At 35.4% G+C, this 17,388-nt stretch overlaps 3 protein-coding genes across 3 annotated transcripts in view; all 3 read left to right on the plus strand.

The window, feature by feature from the left end:
* LOC105166250 (conserved oligomeric Golgi complex subunit 2) overlaps window positions 1–2,850 on the plus strand; it is a 10,035-nt gene extending 7,185 nt beyond the window's left edge. The window contains exons 8-12 of the mRNA XM_011085546.2: window positions 113–313; window positions 491–595; window positions 1,712–1,837; window positions 2,301–2,435; window positions 2,523–2,850. Of these exons, the coding sequence (XP_011083848.1) occupies window positions 113–313; window positions 491–595; window positions 1,712–1,837; window positions 2,301–2,435; window positions 2,523–2,636 (681 nt within the window). The 3' untranslated portion in view covers window positions 2,637–2,850. The remainder of the gene's footprint in view (window positions 1–112; window positions 314–490; window positions 596–1,711; window positions 1,838–2,300; window positions 2,436–2,522) is intronic.
* On the plus strand, window positions 5,003–8,820 carry LOC105166258 (nucleolar protein 56). Its single transcript, XM_011085560.2, has 8 exons — window positions 5,003–5,364; window positions 6,087–6,301; window positions 6,380–6,537; window positions 6,726–6,913; window positions 6,988–7,240; window positions 7,376–7,524; window positions 7,617–7,751; window positions 8,335–8,820. Exons 1-8 carry the CDS (start codon window positions 5,160–5,162, stop codon window positions 8,595–8,597), a joined length of 1,566 nt encoding a protein of 521 aa, XP_011083862.1. The 5' UTR covers window positions 5,003–5,159; the 3' UTR covers window positions 8,598–8,820.
* LOC105166265 (adenylate kinase 4) lies at window positions 11,957–15,743 on the plus strand. Its single transcript, XM_011085571.2, has 6 exons — window positions 11,957–12,196; window positions 13,155–13,300; window positions 13,383–13,502; window positions 13,613–13,780; window positions 14,011–14,100; window positions 15,360–15,743. Exons 1-6 carry the CDS (start codon window positions 12,088–12,090, stop codon window positions 15,456–15,458), a joined length of 732 nt encoding a protein of 243 aa, XP_011083873.1. The 5' UTR covers window positions 11,957–12,087; the 3' UTR covers window positions 15,459–15,743.

The following is a 17,388-nucleotide window of genomic DNA, read 5'->3' on the forward strand; positions in this document are numbered from 1 at the left end:
TGTAGATAAATGGTGATGCCATGTAGCTCTGTTTCCATATAGAAAATTGGCAACCACTTTATAATGTTTTAGAACATTGTGTTAATTTATTAGTTACCTTTCTGTGTCACAGATTATTCATGATTTAAAATGCCTAGTGGAGGAAGTATGTGGCAGCTACCTTGGGAATGTACTTGAGGTTCTCAAGCCATGTTCCACTGAAGTGCTTGACCTTGTGAAAGAGAGTATCTTACAGGGAGGCAATTCACTCAAAGTACTTCAGCCTCTTGTCATGAATTCAATTATAGAAAATCTAGTTGAGAAATCTGTGGAGGTAAGCCATCTTTTCAAATTTCATCTTCAGTCTTAATTTAATGCTGCCTACTTAGTGTAACAAGCGATTTTATATTAAATTAATATGCATCCTCAGATTGTATTTTTAACTGATTGGTTATTTTCCGATGCACTTTAATAGAAATGCCTTTGATGTATTTAAAAATATATTATGTAGGACTTGCGTCAAATGAAAGGAATAACTGCAACATACAGGATGACCAACAAACCTCTTCCTGTTCGTCATTCACCTTATGTATCAAGTGTTTTGCGTCCTCTAAAGGTAAAGCATGTTGTTTAGCTCACTAAATATTGCAGCTTATAAAACATAAATTTAAACATTAAAGTTTGTGAATTTTATTTCTGTCTACTGCTCCCCTTTGGTCCAAGATTAAGTAAAGATCATTAATAGATCACTTTCTCTCACTGAAGGTAGGAATAAGTGCTGATCATTGTGTATGGCATGTAACTTTTAACTTATAATATAGATGGTTACTATTTGCACCAACCTTGTACTCAAACAAGGTTATTGCTTAGGTCTTTCACTTTGAGGGTCAAATGATAGCTGAATGAGTGTAATCATGAGGGATCCAAACACCGACAGATATTGCAGGTCAAGAGGTTGCGGAATATCCAGTGTGAAAAGCAGAAAATTAACAGTGTAATTATATAATTGAGTGATCCCAGCAACAGTAATTCTTTAGAAAGTCCTCTATTGATCTTTACATAAAACGTTAATTTCTGGTAGAAATTACTTGTACAAGTCTGAACACTGTTGTAATCGCATTCTAGAAGTGCTATTTACATTCTTTCAGAATTGCACAAAGCATAGCCAAAACTCGACTTGTTTTTGTCCAGGGCCAGCAATTGGCCCTTTGAAGGCACTGTGACCCAGGATGTCAGTCAACACCTCCTAACCTGTAGGATGGAGCAAGTTTGCTTTTTCTGTGGGTCTCTGAGAGTAGATATAGCATGCACTTCTATACTTTTCCTTGCCAAGTTCCTCTTCACAGAGGCAGCAAGGACACTTGAGTGGTGTTATTACAAGTGCATATGGTCTTTCTCCTTTAGAGTAGCAAAAGATAATGTGGTTATGCTCTTCATTGGCAAAAACTGATGTTCTGGTGGTTTAAATGTCCTTTCAAATGACCTGGTTTGTGCTTTTGTATAATAAAAATGATGGCTTGATTTCAAATCAAGGTTTTCTTAGTTGGACATAATTTTAGCTTGTTTGCTGATTTCTATCTCTTTACTTATGCAGTTATGGACTCTTGAGAAATTACATTTCCATGTATCAATTGATTTTTTACTCGTGTTCTTCTGCTTGCCTAGTACTTCAGAATATAAAACTGCTTTGTACAGAAAATCTTCTGTTTGAACTATTGCCAAAATTTTGCAGGCTTTTCTGGATGGAGAGCGAGCTGCTACATATCTAACAAGTGAGCTTCGGAAGGAACTCGTACAGAGTGCTGCTAATGAAATTACTCGTCGATATTATGAATTAGCTGCTGACCTCGTTAGTGTGGTATGCTGATTCAGTATTTTTCTAGATTCCTCCCCTCTGTCGCTAAGCATCCTTTTTGTCCTTTAACTTTCAGCAATAACATAAAATATCCCTCTGAATCTAGAATTTAGAGGATAGTGAAAAAGAAAAACAAAAGCATATTGTTGCAAAATGGATGAAATGTTGAGCATTACGGAAAAAATATGAGGTGATGGTATTTATTAGTAAATCTCTCATAATTACATTTTTGCTTAACTGTACTACCCCATGGGTTATTGTTCATTGGCTTCTATGCCATTCATGAAGTAGAGAACTGTCTCTCATAAAGAGAGCAATATTTGTGAGAATGGGGAGAATTCTTTCTTTAGGCAGGATCACCGTAGCCTCTCGATAAAGGAGGATTTAGAACGAAATCATTTATGAAATAAGTTACATTCTGTTTCATTTTCTCTGAAAATGCTGCCAAACCGATACTTGTTGGCAGGCCAGGAAAACAGAGTCCTCGCTTCAGAAAATACGTTTAGGAGCACAAAGGCGAGCTGGAGCCACTTCAGATGTTTCAGATCAGAATGTCTCCGACACAGACAAAATGTGCATGCAGTTATTTCTTGATATTCAGGTCACTACTATTATGTGAATAATATTCTCGCCTTTTTGTGTTTCAGTAGATAATGGCCTAGTCTTACCACTTCTTTGTGATGTTCAGGAGTATGGACGTAACCTTGCTTCCCTTGGAGTTGATGCTGCTGATATTCCAGCTTATCGTTCCTTGTGGCAGTGCGTTGCCCCTTCAGACAGGCAAAACTCGATAAGCTTCTAGTTATGCTGGTTTACTGACATTCATAGTTTGATAAAATATAGTCTGTTTTATTACGTGTTCCTTAAAACATGCTGCTAGCATCTTATGGGTCAAATATAAGAGGATGCGTTCAATCAAAATGGATTGATTACATACACTGAATTCTTTCAAAAATGGTTTTCTTTGCTGGAGTTCGCTCTGCTTAATGTAATTCAATGCCCATTTTTTCTGTGAACTGTTTCTATTTACCTTTTTCTGCATACATTTGCTTTACTATCTTTACACAATGAACACGTGAGAAGTGTTCTGGAAGACCTATTCCAGAAGTAGCTGTCCTCAAATCTTTTCTGTTTCCAGGAGACTCAAAAACTCTTAAAGTAACACTAAAAATCCAACATGCACTCACACATACATTTCTTAATCAGTAGAGAGGAATTGTAAACTACCACTAGTGAAACAGATCCTCTGAGCATTCAGCTCTTTATCTTTGTGCATTTTTGCTGCTTGAGTGTATAGTGTATGCTGCAAAGCTCGACTATGATACTGAAGCCTTCCATGAGGGCCAACAACTCACTTCCTCTTCATCCTCACTCTTCTCTCACGGCCCAGAGCCTTGCATGGTATGGTGCAAACTACCCTGTTCTTGCTCATCCTTGTAGCTTTGCAACTTTTTCACAAGAAAACAAAAAGTAGCTTTTATTCAGCTTTGTAAGTCACAAGTCCATGATTAGTATGTCCAAATCAAACAATGACCCTCACATGTTGTACAAAGCAAACTCGTTTCGCAAGTGGTTACTTGTGTCCTTTCACTTTCTATTTGGGATACTTTTGATCTCTTTTTTCTCCTCTATTTTCTGGACCCGTTCCCAATAGGTTCAAAGCGTAGGCACCATTGATAACATTAGTGGGTGTTGTTCTATACCAATTGAAGCGTACCAGAATATTATCGAGTCATATGAAACAAATAAATCACATAATGCTGAAAAGCTTCTAAAAGAATAAAGTATCACAAATTGCTTTTTTATGTTACACATAGAAGCTTTATATCATATCCAGACATAAAATAATTTTCAGAATTAAGTCGTTTAACGAATTAATGCATAAAAAACAAAAAAAAAAGATATAAATTTACACCTTCATCTCTCTATACTCATCCATGCACTCGGCAGGATCTCCGGCCTTAATGCCTGTTTTTTCTGCACCCTCAAGTACTGGTAACATGCTAGATTTGGTTTAAAAATGATTGTTTCACTTATTTAAGGCATCTTATAAACTTTTGAAGTATTTCATAAAATAATATTTTATAGTTTATAAGATATTAATAATGATGATTTTGTAATTATTATAGTTTAAAAAATGCGTTAGGAACTCCTACTAGATGTGGATAACTTATCTCACTTCCGTAGTGTTTGGGGATATGGTCATAAAAGATTTGAATAGATTCGGATACATTATTATGTATTTAAATTATATTGATCCTTAAAAATTATATTTGAATTTGATTTAATTATTAATTTAATTATACTCAATAAATTTCAATTGGATCGAACGCTAGTCGAACTGAAATAATTTGATACTTTGAATATATTTTATTCTTTTTTAGCTAATCAAATCGAGTTTGAAAACTTATAAAACGATAAATTTGTTAAAGTTTAGTTTTGTTAAGTTTAGCAAATTAAGTTCAAACGAGCTCTTATCTATCGATTTCAATTGAGTATCGAGTAGTTTGATTTATTTTTCAGTATTATCTGAAAAAATTGTATTTTCTGTCATGTACTTTAGGTATAGTACACATTTCGTCCAATTAGTTACTTGATTTTCATTAATTCTCGGTAAAAAAATAATGTTTTTGGGCCACATTTACTTTCCTAAATTGGGTTGGATAAGCAGCCCAATCCCCACAACACAGCCATTTACTTATTTAGACGGGGGCCTGAGAATATCATGCTCGGAACTCATCCTATCAATTTAGGTGGCATGAGTCCAACTATTATAATCAATTTAAGTAAACTGACAACCACTAATCTAAATTCTTTTTTATCATAAATTTAAATTCGATTAATCATATCATCTAGTTATTCCTTATAACAAAATAAACAATACTGCATTTTCAGATTTCGTAGTATTTTGATAGAAATATCATGTGATCATTAACTCTTTAGTCTTTTAGATAGTTATGAATTTTTTTTTTCCAAAATACTTTATTCTATGAAAATATTAAAAATAATATTTTTTTTAAAAAAAATTATAAAATAATTAATAAGAATATCATAATTAATGGAACGAAAAATATATTAATTTAAAAAATTTGACCCAAAAATAAATGCTATTGTTTTGACCCGGCCCAAATCAGCCGAAGTAAAGGAAAGTAAACGCAACCTAAACCCTAATCCCTCGTTTTGTGCCCTCTTCTTATGCGCACTCACTTGACACAGAAAAACCCCTAAACCCTAGTCTCACAACACAAACTTCCACCCGCCGAGTACCACAACCCCCACACTCCCCATACAAAACGGTGGAGTAAGACACCGAGAGGGAAAAGCGATGGCTCTGTACGTGCTGTACGAGTCTGCTTCGGGATACGGTTTGTTCTTAGCACATGGGATTGATGAAATCGGGCAGAATACGGAGGCGGTTCGGAGCTCCGTTGACGACCTTAACCGGTTTGGGAAGGTGGTGAAGCTCGCCGCTTTTAGCCCCTACGAGTCTGCGCTTGATGCTCTCAACCAGTGCAACGCCGTCTCCGAAGGTAAAAACGAGACCTTGAAAAAATTTTCCAGTTCGTTTGGAGAGTTGTTGTTGCGTATTTGTGCGTGCATGTTTCTGTGTTTGTTTTTTCCTGTTTTCCTACGAGAAACTCTGTTGGTATTCTTTTGGTGGTGATGTGTAACGCAGAGTTTTGAAAAGGGAAATGAGGTAATTTTTGGCTTTCTGTTGACTGAAATATTGGATTTTATTTGGTCATGGAGTTCTCTTGCTGTACATCTGATGGAATGAGTTGCTGTAAGACATTTAAGCAGACTGAAGCTTTAGTGAAGAAATGTCAATTGACTCTTAAGAGGTTTGTGGGATATCCAATTTGCAGAAAAGGGAGTATAATATTGTCGAGATAATTGTACTTTGCTTGCGCCAGTTTACAGCCTCTTTTCAAGGAACCTCTATCTGTATCTTTTGGAACGCAAGGAAGCAAAAACGAGAGGAAAAACACACCTGGGTTTTCTGTTTCATTTTGTAGTTCTGGGTGGGTGTCTGGAGCCATCCTTCTGGAAATAGGATGTACTACTAAATTAGAACCTCCAATGGCTAGAAGATTCCATTGCTTTGAAACTGTATTGTACTAGTTGATTAAGGAAACCATTTTGCTTGTTGTTCTTCCCTCATTTTTCTTTTTCCTTCTTTTCGTAACATAATCCAACCACTGTGTTTGAAAAACCTAATTGCACTGTTTGTCTGGTCTGTTGTTGGATTAAGGTCAAATGACTGATGAGCTGAGGAACTTTTTGGAGCTTACTTTACCAAAGGTTAAAGAAGGTAAGAAGCCAAAGTTCAGTTTGGGGGTGGCAGAACCGAAGCTTGGATCACATATTTATGAAGTAACTAAGATTCCCTGCCAGAGCAATGAGTTTGTTCTTGAGCTTCTTCGAGGTGTGCGATTGCATTTTGATCGGTTCATTGAAAATCTAAAGGTTAGTCATTTTCCATCTTGTGCTTTTTTTCTTCTTGGGACAAGTTGAAGAATGATGTGTCCGATTAAATATGAACAGCCTGGTGATTTGGAGAAGGCACAACTTGGTCTGGGTCACAGTTACAGCAGAGCAAAGGTGAAGTTCAATGTGAACCGTGTAGACAATATGGTTATCCAGGCTATCTTTCTTCTTGATACCCTTGATAAAGATATCAATTCCTTTGCCATGAGAGTAAGGTCAGTATATTCCTTTCGTTTACCTCCTAGCTAAACTACTTTTTGGTTAGTTGCAAGTTGCAACTATTAATTCTAGTGTTCTACTGCCTGTTAATGGTTATTAATTACTATTTATAAGTCATGTGAGGTCCTTTAGAACGAAGGTTATTTGTGTACATATTCTCTTATATATCCCTTGTTTCATTCAGAGAATGGTACTCTTGGCACTTCCCTGAATTAGTGAAGATTGTCAATGACAATTATCTGTATGCCAAAGTTGCAAAATATGTGGAGGACAAATCACAGTTGTCTGAGGACAATTTATCAGGCCTGACAGACATAGTTGGGGATGAAGATAAAGCAAAGGAGATCATAGAGGCTGCCAAAGCATCCATGGGTACAGTTTCTGGCTTTTGTTGGTTGAAATGCATGCTTTATTCTATATTCACATGAAATTCTTTATGTTTCCAGGACAGGATTTGTCGCCAATAGACTTGATTAATGTCAAGCAATTTGCACAAAGGGTGATGGACCTTGCTGAGTACAGGAAAAAGCTATATGATTATCTGGTTGCCAAAATGAATGATATAGCACCTAATTTGGCTGCATTGATTGGTGAAGTTGTGGGTGCACGTTTGATTTCTCATGCTGGTAGTCTAACAAACCTGGCAAAGTGTCCTTCTTCAACTCTTCAGATACTTGGCGCAGAGAAGGCTCTCTTTAGGTACTTCCCTGAAGCCGCACATTTCTTGATTAGTTTAGTGCACACTTTTGACTGCTTTGTTGTTTGCTTTATTGGTTTTGAGGAATATTATTGGTTTCTCTCCTGGTTTTGCTTATACTCTTTTTTTTGCTTCAGGGCATTGAAAACGCGTGGGAACACTCCAAAGTATGGCCTTATATTCCATTCTTCCTTCATAGGCCGTGCATCTGCTCGAAACAAAGGACGGATGGCTCGCTATCTTGCAAACAAGTGCTCTATCGCCTCTCGAATTGATTGTTTCTTAGGTAACCAGTTTTTTCTTCCCAAGCCATTGTTTTGCCTCTTTTTTTGTGCATTAAGAATTTCATTGATGAATCATGACATATTTTTGTTGCAGAGAAAAATACAACTGCTTTTGGAGAGAAACTCCGTCAGCAAGTTGAGGAGCGGCTAGACTTCTATGACAAAGGGGTCGCTCCTCGTAAAAACATTGACGTGATGAAATCTGCGATTGAATCAGTTGACGGCAAAGGTGACATTCAAATTATGCTTCTGAAAATATTTAAAACATTTAAGGGGTCGGTTATGAGAAAGTCTGATCTCTGAATGAATAGATAGATCTTTAATTGTCTGGTATTCGTGTGGCACTGATTCATGTGCTCTATCGCATATTTTTATGCTTTATAGCTGGTGGTGTATTTGCTTATGCCTTTAGTTTACGACTACTCTTCTTTAGCTGATGGACAATTGATTTAAACTGAATTGATTAAATGGACAAAGTGTTGGATTCTAGCTCTTAGTGGATAGAATGATCACAATGTTTCATATATGTGTTTGCTGTAATCATGTTTACTATTCACTAAACCATTCACTTGATTTGTATATTTTATGTGTCGTCTGTTTGCCTGCATCTTTTTAGTGAGTTTTCCGCTTCAACAAGATACAAACCCTTGTTCCCTATGTTTTCTAGAAAGTGAAAAACACAAAAAGAGTAAGTAGATGGCCCATTATAATGTCCTGACAATTTTTTGGAAAGAAGCACCTTACATTAGCTTTCCAATTGATATGTTGCCCGGACATAAAAAAAACTTGATTCCATCTCAAACTTTTTGCAGAGGATGAGCCTGCTGTTGCTGCTGTAAATGGAGAAGAGAATGAGGAGACTAAAACTGAGAAGAAGAAGAAAAAGGAGAAACGAAAGCTGGACGGAGAAGAAGAGCAGGAGAAGAATGATGTGAATGGATCCAATGTAGAAGATGGAACTGCAAAAAAGAAGAAAAAGAAGAAGAGTAAAGATGAGATCATGGAAGATGTACCCGCCGTCAGTGAAGGAAAAAAGAAGAAGAAAAAGAAGTCACGGACTGAAGACAGTGAGTAAGCTTGGCAAAGCTTACTAGTCGGAAGAAGGGAAGGTTATTATGTACTGTCTCTTGGCTCGAGCATAAGTAATTTAGCGGATGTATCGAACATTTTGGATAGTTGTAAGGATATTGTTTTTCTGTGCTGGTATTCTAGTCTCCCATTATTATAAGATGATACTGCTGTCCATTATTATAAGATGATACTGCTGTGATGAATGGAAATTTTGGCATATTTCTCAATTCTCATTAGCGGAAGTGTTTATTGGCTGTTCAAATCAATATGAGGATGTCTCCATGTTTCAATTGGGCAGTTGAAGTTGAGATTTGTTGTGCATTTTCTCAAAATCCCCTCTCTACTGTATTTGTATTACATGGTTTACAGCCAACGATTTGTAGAAATATCACTAGAAAATTGAATGGTTACTTCAGCGTTTTTCAATATCAACCAAAATGGTTACCAGGACAGTACTGTTTCCCCCAATTTCTCAGCTACAGCTACTGGCGTCGGCGCCCTGATCATATCAATTACCGATGCCATCGGCTCTTTCCTTGCGGCAGCCTCAGCAGAGTTCCACCTGCCTCAAGATCTCAGAGACATTTCCTCTTTGCTTATCATGCACTCGTCCCTGCCATGCTGCTGGAGGCATCCTCAGTTTGGTTGGCGCCATGGTGGTCTAGACACTTGTGTTCATAGATCTTCTAACCAAGATGGCTGAAAAAAAAAACCTTGGAATCGAAGTATTAAAGACAGAATAACAGGATGATATCCAAAGGGCCTCTCTGAATATCTGGATAGTTGTCCATGTTTTGTTCAAATGTAAGTGAATTGATCCATGGAGGAGCGTGAAAGTACATCTATCAGTTGATGTTAATTTCACGAGGTTCAACCCTTTCATAATGCCCTGATAAGCTGTTTTAAGTCTGCACCCACCCAAGCATGAAAAGAGATTAAATTGACCAATTGGTTGTATGCAAACCGAAAACTAAAAGAATTATTAAGTAGTGATCATAGGACAAACAGTGCATAATAGGCCGAGAACGTCGTCAACGTTCCTTGATTAACATTTCCATATGTATCTTCCTCCTTTTTCAACTACTCTAGCCTGAGCAGAATGGTCTGTTTTTTCAAGTCGCCTCCATTACTTCTCAATCTTCACCCTTGATCATAATAGAGATTACCAACAAATTTGACAAACATGGTATGAAAACTGTGATTGAACCTAATTTCGACATGCAAAATATGTCATTTCTATTTTTCATGACACACTCAACAGAAACTAGTATTTTGTGGCATACACATAATTGTACAATACTATTCAAAACAAATATATTTAAAGTATTTTTCATTTAATATATAGATAAGTTAATATCAAATTTATAATAAAATAGTGTAAAAAAAAGATGCATTAAAAAAATAAAAAAACAAAGTAAATATCAAAAGATAATGGGAGACTTGGAAGTTATAAGATGAATAAATAAATTAAATTAAGAAAAACAGACCAAAAAATGGGGAGCACCTCCTTAATACAAACCAAACATACTTTATTTCAAACATAAAGTAGGCAAAAAAAAAAATATATATCGTCTTCATTTTTTATAGGCAATTTAAAATAATTTTATAAATAAAATTGAGTATTATTTTTCTTACAAAAAAATAAAACCCCCCCCCCCCCCCCCCCCACCACAACAACAGCACCACTATCACCACCACCACCACAACAACAACAATAATAATAACAATAACAATCATTGACGTAAAGCAGGCAATTTTGGAAGTTAAGGATTTAAGTCTAAGCTAAAGTTTGGTGGTCAACAAGACAATATAAATAAAGGGTAAAATTGGAAGTTCAGTGCTTTTGCCAACAACCTCTCAAGATGAAAGGCCGCACGAAGTAGATGGTAAATTGGTAGGTGAGCATTTATTTATTTTTCGTCTATTTTCTTTTCTTCTAATTAAATGAAATTTATGTTCGATTTAATTTTTTGGGTAAATGTAGGGATTAAATATCGGATATGTCACAATGTCATATTAATATTATTGTAATTTGATTGATTTATCACATAAAATGTTATTAAATTTTGTATCCTCTATCCCAAAATTAAAATTTCATTAAAACATTTATTAGTTAGTTAACTTAATTATTTTGTCATGGAAAATATAATAATTTAGTTACTTTACATGTTACTTAATAAATATTGCAGCGACAAAAATTATAAAGAAATTTCATAATTTGTTCTATAACAAATGGAATGAAAGTTTTAGGCAAATGGAGCATCTTTTGATAATTTTATCAATACTATTTATTAAGAGAAAAACTCATATTGATATTCAGGATATCAATTTTTCAAGATTTGATTGAGTTGTTTACTATATAACGATCAGGTTAAAAGTACACAAAGCTCAAGCAATGTAATACCACTTTCAATCCAATTGAAATCGGCTTTTGAGACCGAGTTATCATCAAGCCCATCTACAATATTGAAAAGCTCAATCAATTCCCATAATACTTCAAGATCACTTTTTCACCTCAAATGATATCTCAATATGAAGTGATGTTAGCAAGGGATAATCATAGTCGTTGGAAGTTCGGGGTAAGGCTATGTTATCTCCCCTCCTGATAACAAATTTCCTTCTAAATATGCTATTTTTCTGCTGATGTGGCAGTTTTGATTTGAACTTGTATTGGACATAGATGTCATGTCTTATAATTGTACCAATATAATCCTTTGAAATTAGACATCACTTTAAAATGCGAGAATATAAAAGTTATGCTCAACCAACTAATAAATTGTCTCATCCGACTTACATAAATAGGAGGCTAAACAAGCAAATGAGGTAACTTTCACTACAACAGCTTCAACTTATTTTGAATTACACTTTAATCAATCCACTTACTAACCTATCCGTTCTCACTTAGTCTACTAATTCTTATGTATTTTTACTGTAAATTTCTATTTTACACATTAGTTTCTTAAAAAATTTAAAAAATCCTCGATGCCCATTTTCATATTTTATGATGTTGTTGGACTCCAATAAATACTTCTTGTAATAATTATGTGTGTAATAAAATACTTTTACACATAAATTAACCGTAATTATGTAAAAAATAAGTTTATAAAATAAATTTTATTAATCTATAAACATTTAAAGTTAATTCATTTTATGGATTTTTATCCGTATTCATTTTATTATTATTATTATTATTATTTTTTGGTTGATAACTGGATAAATGTAATAATAATTTAAAAAAAATATGCATAGGTATGGCATGTATTTTCTTTATTATTGCTTTAAATAAACATGAGGGGCAAAAATGGGTTTTAGGTACAAGCTTAAGCGTGAGCCTGCGCCTGCTTGAATCTGAAGCATTGGAAGGTCCGAAGTCCCAACTCCCAAAAACCTAAGGAAAGAATTTATAACACGCAGAGTCACTTTACTTTCCTTCTCCCCTCACTCCCATTTTCTTACCACCGCACCACCGCGCTACAGAGACATAGAGAGAGAGAATGGCGACGGCGGCGAATCTGGAGGATGTACCCTCGGTGGATCTCATGACGGAGCTTCTCCGCCGTATGAAGTGCTCGACCAAGCCTGATAAACGCCTCATCCTCGTTGGTAATGTTTGACTCCTTTTCTTTTGCTCATTTTCCTGGTCTTTTATTTTTGGTCATTATAGGGGTTTACGGATTTTGAATTCTGCTTGGAATTTGTGGTGATTTGATGGATTTGAGCGAATGCTGGGCGTGGTAAGGTTCCCGATTTTTGATTGGTGAAACGGAAATGGGTTTTGAGAGGAAATTGCAATCGTTTTGGATAGGCGTCTCTCTCTCTCTCTCTTTCTCTTTTCCTATTGCAAAATCGAGAGGTTCAAATTTTCAGATTTGGTCTTTTGTGAGTGCATTGTTACAGATGAGAATGTTTTGCCTTCTCAATTCTTTTAATTCGTAAAATGTTTCGTGTTTCTGTTGGGCAGTTGGAATTGAGATTTGTAGTGCATTTTTTAAAATGCGTTCCGTACTGTATTTAGATAACGTGGAATATTCGACTCGTTTTTAACAATGTTTATGTTCTCTTGACTGATTGTTTATCACCAGAGTGGTTTGTGGGTAGCTGATGTAGGCATGCTAGACTGTGTTTGTGGGACAAATAAATGAAAACATAATGGTGATTATGGAAATTATATCTTAAGATTCGTTTTCAGTTTTCAGGAGTTCTAAGGAGTGGCAGATGGCACTTGATGAGGGAATTGCAAAATGCTCATGTTCTAGGATGAAACAATTTGATATGTACAAGGAGGTTTCTTATATTGTGGAGTCCAAGTTTTGTGCGTTGAATTTAGCTAGTATTAGAACATTTTAATATGCTGATGCATCTGCAGTTTGGTTTTAGAATCCATTGCTTGAGAAGGCATAAATGAGGACCATGACTGTTCCTCCCTCAAACTAGTTACTTTAGGTCTCCCCTAGATCATGCGATGGACGACTCCTTGCAATCTGTTTTTCCATGGCATAATGATCTAAACATTCAATTGTTTCATTTATCTGATGCTTGTGATGTTTGTTATAAACTGCAGGTCCACCAGGATCAGGGAAAGGTACTCAGTCACCAATAATAAAGGATGAATTTTGTTTATGCCATCTGGCTACAGGTGATATGTTACGAGCTGCTGTTGCTGCCAAGACTCCTCTTGGGGTTAAGGCCAAAGAAGCCATGGAAAAGGTATATCTGATGCTCTGCTACTGCAACCTGATATGACATTACTGCTTCTAACCAAAATTTCTTCTTTCTCATGATTTCTCAGGGAGAACTTGTTTCTGATGATTTGGTTGTCGGGATAATAGATGATGCATTGAACAGGCCTTCCTGTCAGAAAGGTTTTATTCTTGATGGCTTTCCAAGGACAGTTGTCCAAGCACAAAAGGTTGTCACAATTCATTTACGACTTCACCAGTTGGGTTTCTTTATAACAATTATGATCTGCTGAGTTTGTATAATAGGTAAGATCTGAAGTGTCTTTGTTTCCTTATTCAGCTTGATGAGATGCTTGACAAACGTGGAGTTAAGGTTGACAAGGTTCTGAACTTTGCAATTGATGATACTATCTTGGAGGAGAGAATTACTGGTCGTTGGATTCACCCTTCAAGTGGTCGTACCTACCACACAAAATTTGCACCTCCTAAAGTTCCTGGTGTTGATGATGTAATGATGCTATTTTCTTCTGTCATTGCAAATTAGACTGCTAACTTTATCCAATATGTACTACTCGCTATAGATTTGTTCTTTGCTCAACCTTTTGGTGTATTGAGTATTCCAATGCTAATGAAGTATGGTTATCGGCTCTTTGAAGTTTGAACTCAACTTGCCTTGACTACTTCATATATTGAACTTTTTTCCGCATCTATAGCTGATTTAATCTCCTTATCATGAAGGTAACTGGAGAGCCGTTGATTCAACGTAAGGATGATACAGCAGCTGTTCTCAAGTCCAGGCTTGAAGCTTTCCACAAGCAGACTGAACCCGTATGCTTTTCTTCTCAGTTATTTGATGCGATCAAATGATCTGTTCTTCATGTGAATTATCTTACATCTGCTTCTTGACCCTATTTGCTTTGGTTTATGGTATATATATAATATGACTGCTAAGTGGTAGAAGATTATGTCTTATTTCTTTACCAATGTTCCATAGGAGCATAATTTCAAGTTCTTCTATGTTTTGCATTTGTAGATGTGCCATGCTATATCAGCTTTTATTCCCTTGTCCTGTATCCTTATTTTGTGCTCCAATATCTCCATCACATTTTTCCCCCCTTTTTTGGGCCTTGAATAAACACAGTGGTCATGTGAATGCAGTTCTATCTTCCTCTGTCTATCTCTCCTGATGAAAAATGCCATTTTATGCCTTGTAGAATGACTAATGAGAAGGAATTGTAGCTTATACTGCATTTCCGATCCACCATAATGCATGCTAGAAGCCTCGTAAATTTGCTTGCATTCAATACATTTGTAGCAAACCTGTGAATTGTAATGGTACCTCACATAACATATTGCAAAGACCCTTGGGCAAAAAGATATGGATATTTTGGCTTACATAGATCCCTTTGCCGTTTGGTATGGCTGCATCTACCCATAAGAAAGGGACACTGTTACCTGCAATTTAGGATTTGGTATCAAGAAAGTCAGACTAGGGACACCCTGTTCCTTCAATTTTGAGGAATGGTAATGTGTGCCATCAATTTTTCTGGTCAGCACAACATGACCACCACCAATCTCTCTTGCCCCTTTCTTTTCATACTAATTTGACCAAAAGCCAAATAATCCTATTGTACTTGGGGTTTGCATCAAGAACCGAATTCTATGGTGGTATCTATTATGTCCCAATTTGGGCAACTCTTGTTTGGATTGCATGGTGAACTGTTATGTTACAGACTGCAAAAGGTGCTGCTATTTTGCACCAAGGATTTTATGGATTTCCATGCAAGGAATAAGTTACAGCTTCCATTCTACTTGGCGGCAGTTGCTTACACTTCAATGATTGGGGATCCATCCTGCCATTTTCATGGGTGCATTGAGTGTTGGCGATGGAATTTATTTTCCTAATTTGTCTGTTGCTCTATCATACTTGTGGACCCTTTATGACGTTGATTCACTAGAAATGGTCTCGGACTGTATGTTTGCCAAATACCTATTTTCTTTGTTTTCCCGTTTCATTTATTTTGTGAACTGATGCCTTTGGTACTCTAGTAGCTCCTCCCCACTAAAATTCCTATAATCCTTTACAGGTTATTGACTACTATAAGAAGAAGGGCATTGTTGCAAACCTTCCTGCAGAAAAACCTCCTCAAGAGGTAACATCAGAGGTTAAGAAGGTGCTCTCCTGATTGAAGGACAGCCAGTTTTTGGTCCACTGATCAGTAAACATACTGAACCTCCAACTTTTGGTCATTGTATTGCGATACATTGTTTTAATACACATGAGATGCTCTAGGACGATTTGTTATGCGGAATCGAATCACCAATAATTGTGTTCAACTCTTTTTGAGGAAGCTAAAATTTTTCTTTCTTGTTTGTGTTCTTGAAACTCTTCACTGCAAAGATTGGAAGGAAATGAGGGGTCCGCTCATCATCTTCATTTCACATAATCAAAATTCGAAATGGTTCCATGATTCATATGCTCAAAATCTGTAATTTGTTTCTTTTTCTTATCATGTCTCAAATTTAGAATATGTTTGCAGTACATTGTTCAAATTTGCTCTGAATGTTTTTATTTCTTTCCAATCCTCCACTTAGAAATCTGGTAGTTGGGAGAGTGCGATGAAATATGAAAAATAATCAGCATAGAATGTCGAGTGTGACACTGATGAGGATGGCTTCTTCAGCTGCTTGTGTTTTGATGCTGCTATTTACATGATTGGGGCATTGCATTCTAGTGAAGAAAATATTAAGGAATTCTCTTTTAGACATATTGATTCCGAACTTTTAGTTCTTTTATTTTCATAATATTTCTTAAAGAACCCAGCATGAGAGTTGATTGCCAAACTTGGCAACTTTTCTTATTCATACCACGAGAGGTTTGTTTAGTGAGATTTTTGCGTATGGAAATATCAACTTTATAAATTATAAAGGGCATAGAAAAATGTTCTACCAAAATTCTCTAGAATGAAGAAAATTCTCAAGGCGTAAGCTTGTAACCAACAATTAAAAGATTTAGGCCGTGTTTGTAATAGTTTTTATGTTTTGTAGGAATAAGTTGTGGATTAAGTTGTAAGTTTGCGGGTAAGGAAACAGTTTCTCAATATCAGGATATTGCACCAAAACATGAATTGTAATATTTTGATGGTAGTCTTATTCTCTGTTTTAGAGAATCCAGCAGTAAATATTTACTAGGCATTGTTGCCCTTTATAACATGTATTTACTCTCACATTTTCTCGCATGTATATATACACATGTATTTGTGTAATAATGATATTTTGTCAACTTATCAAAATATGATTTTTATTCGTTGGTTGTAACATACCAAATATTTTGAAAAAAAATTGATTCATTTTCCAGTTTAATTATCTTATGCTATTTAACCACTTGAGATAGAATAAAATTTTTAGAAATTAAATTCCTTGTGATTATTATATTTTGTGTCAGATTTGGTTCCTGTTAAACGAATGGGCCCTTGAATCACAGAAAACAGCTTCCATGCATAAATAATTCTTAAGTTATTGTTTGGTGTTATCCTTTAATAATCATAACAAATTACCTATTATTATAACCATTATGTCAAAATTGATGGGTCAAATGCCATTAAGTTAGACATATCGAAAAGGGATACCATCGTCTTTAAAGCTTAATTCTTTGATAATCGTACTTAATTATTAAATAACATGAGTTATTATAAACGGAAATTTATTTATATACTAAAACTCTGATACTAATTGATTAAAAATTTATCATTATTCAACTTATGACTTTATTTTGCTAAAAGAATTATTAATTCCCTGTATTTTCTGTAAATACAAGCTTCGAACGCTAGCTCCAGTATATGAAGTCAAATCATATTTTTACAAAATTAGGGCTATGAGATTATACATATATAAAGTATTATGATAAATTACATTGACATCCATGAAATTAAATTTAATTACGCAAATACTGTCTATCTTTTGTAAAATTATATAATTTAACTCAAATGGTGTATTTGTAAATTTGTCCATGAGAAGATATTGTAATAAATTACAAAAGGGGGAAGGTATTGTGATAAATTACAAAAGGAGTTTACTTATAGTTTTGCAAAAGATGACACAAATTTATGCAAATAG

The sequence above is a fragment of the Sesamum indicum genome, linkage group LG1, assembly GCF_000512975.1.
Source record: "Sesamum indicum cultivar Zhongzhi No. 13 linkage group LG1, S_indicum_v1.0, whole genome shotgun sequence".
Lineage (NCBI taxonomy): Eukaryota > Viridiplantae > Streptophyta > Magnoliopsida > Lamiales > Pedaliaceae > Sesamum > Sesamum indicum.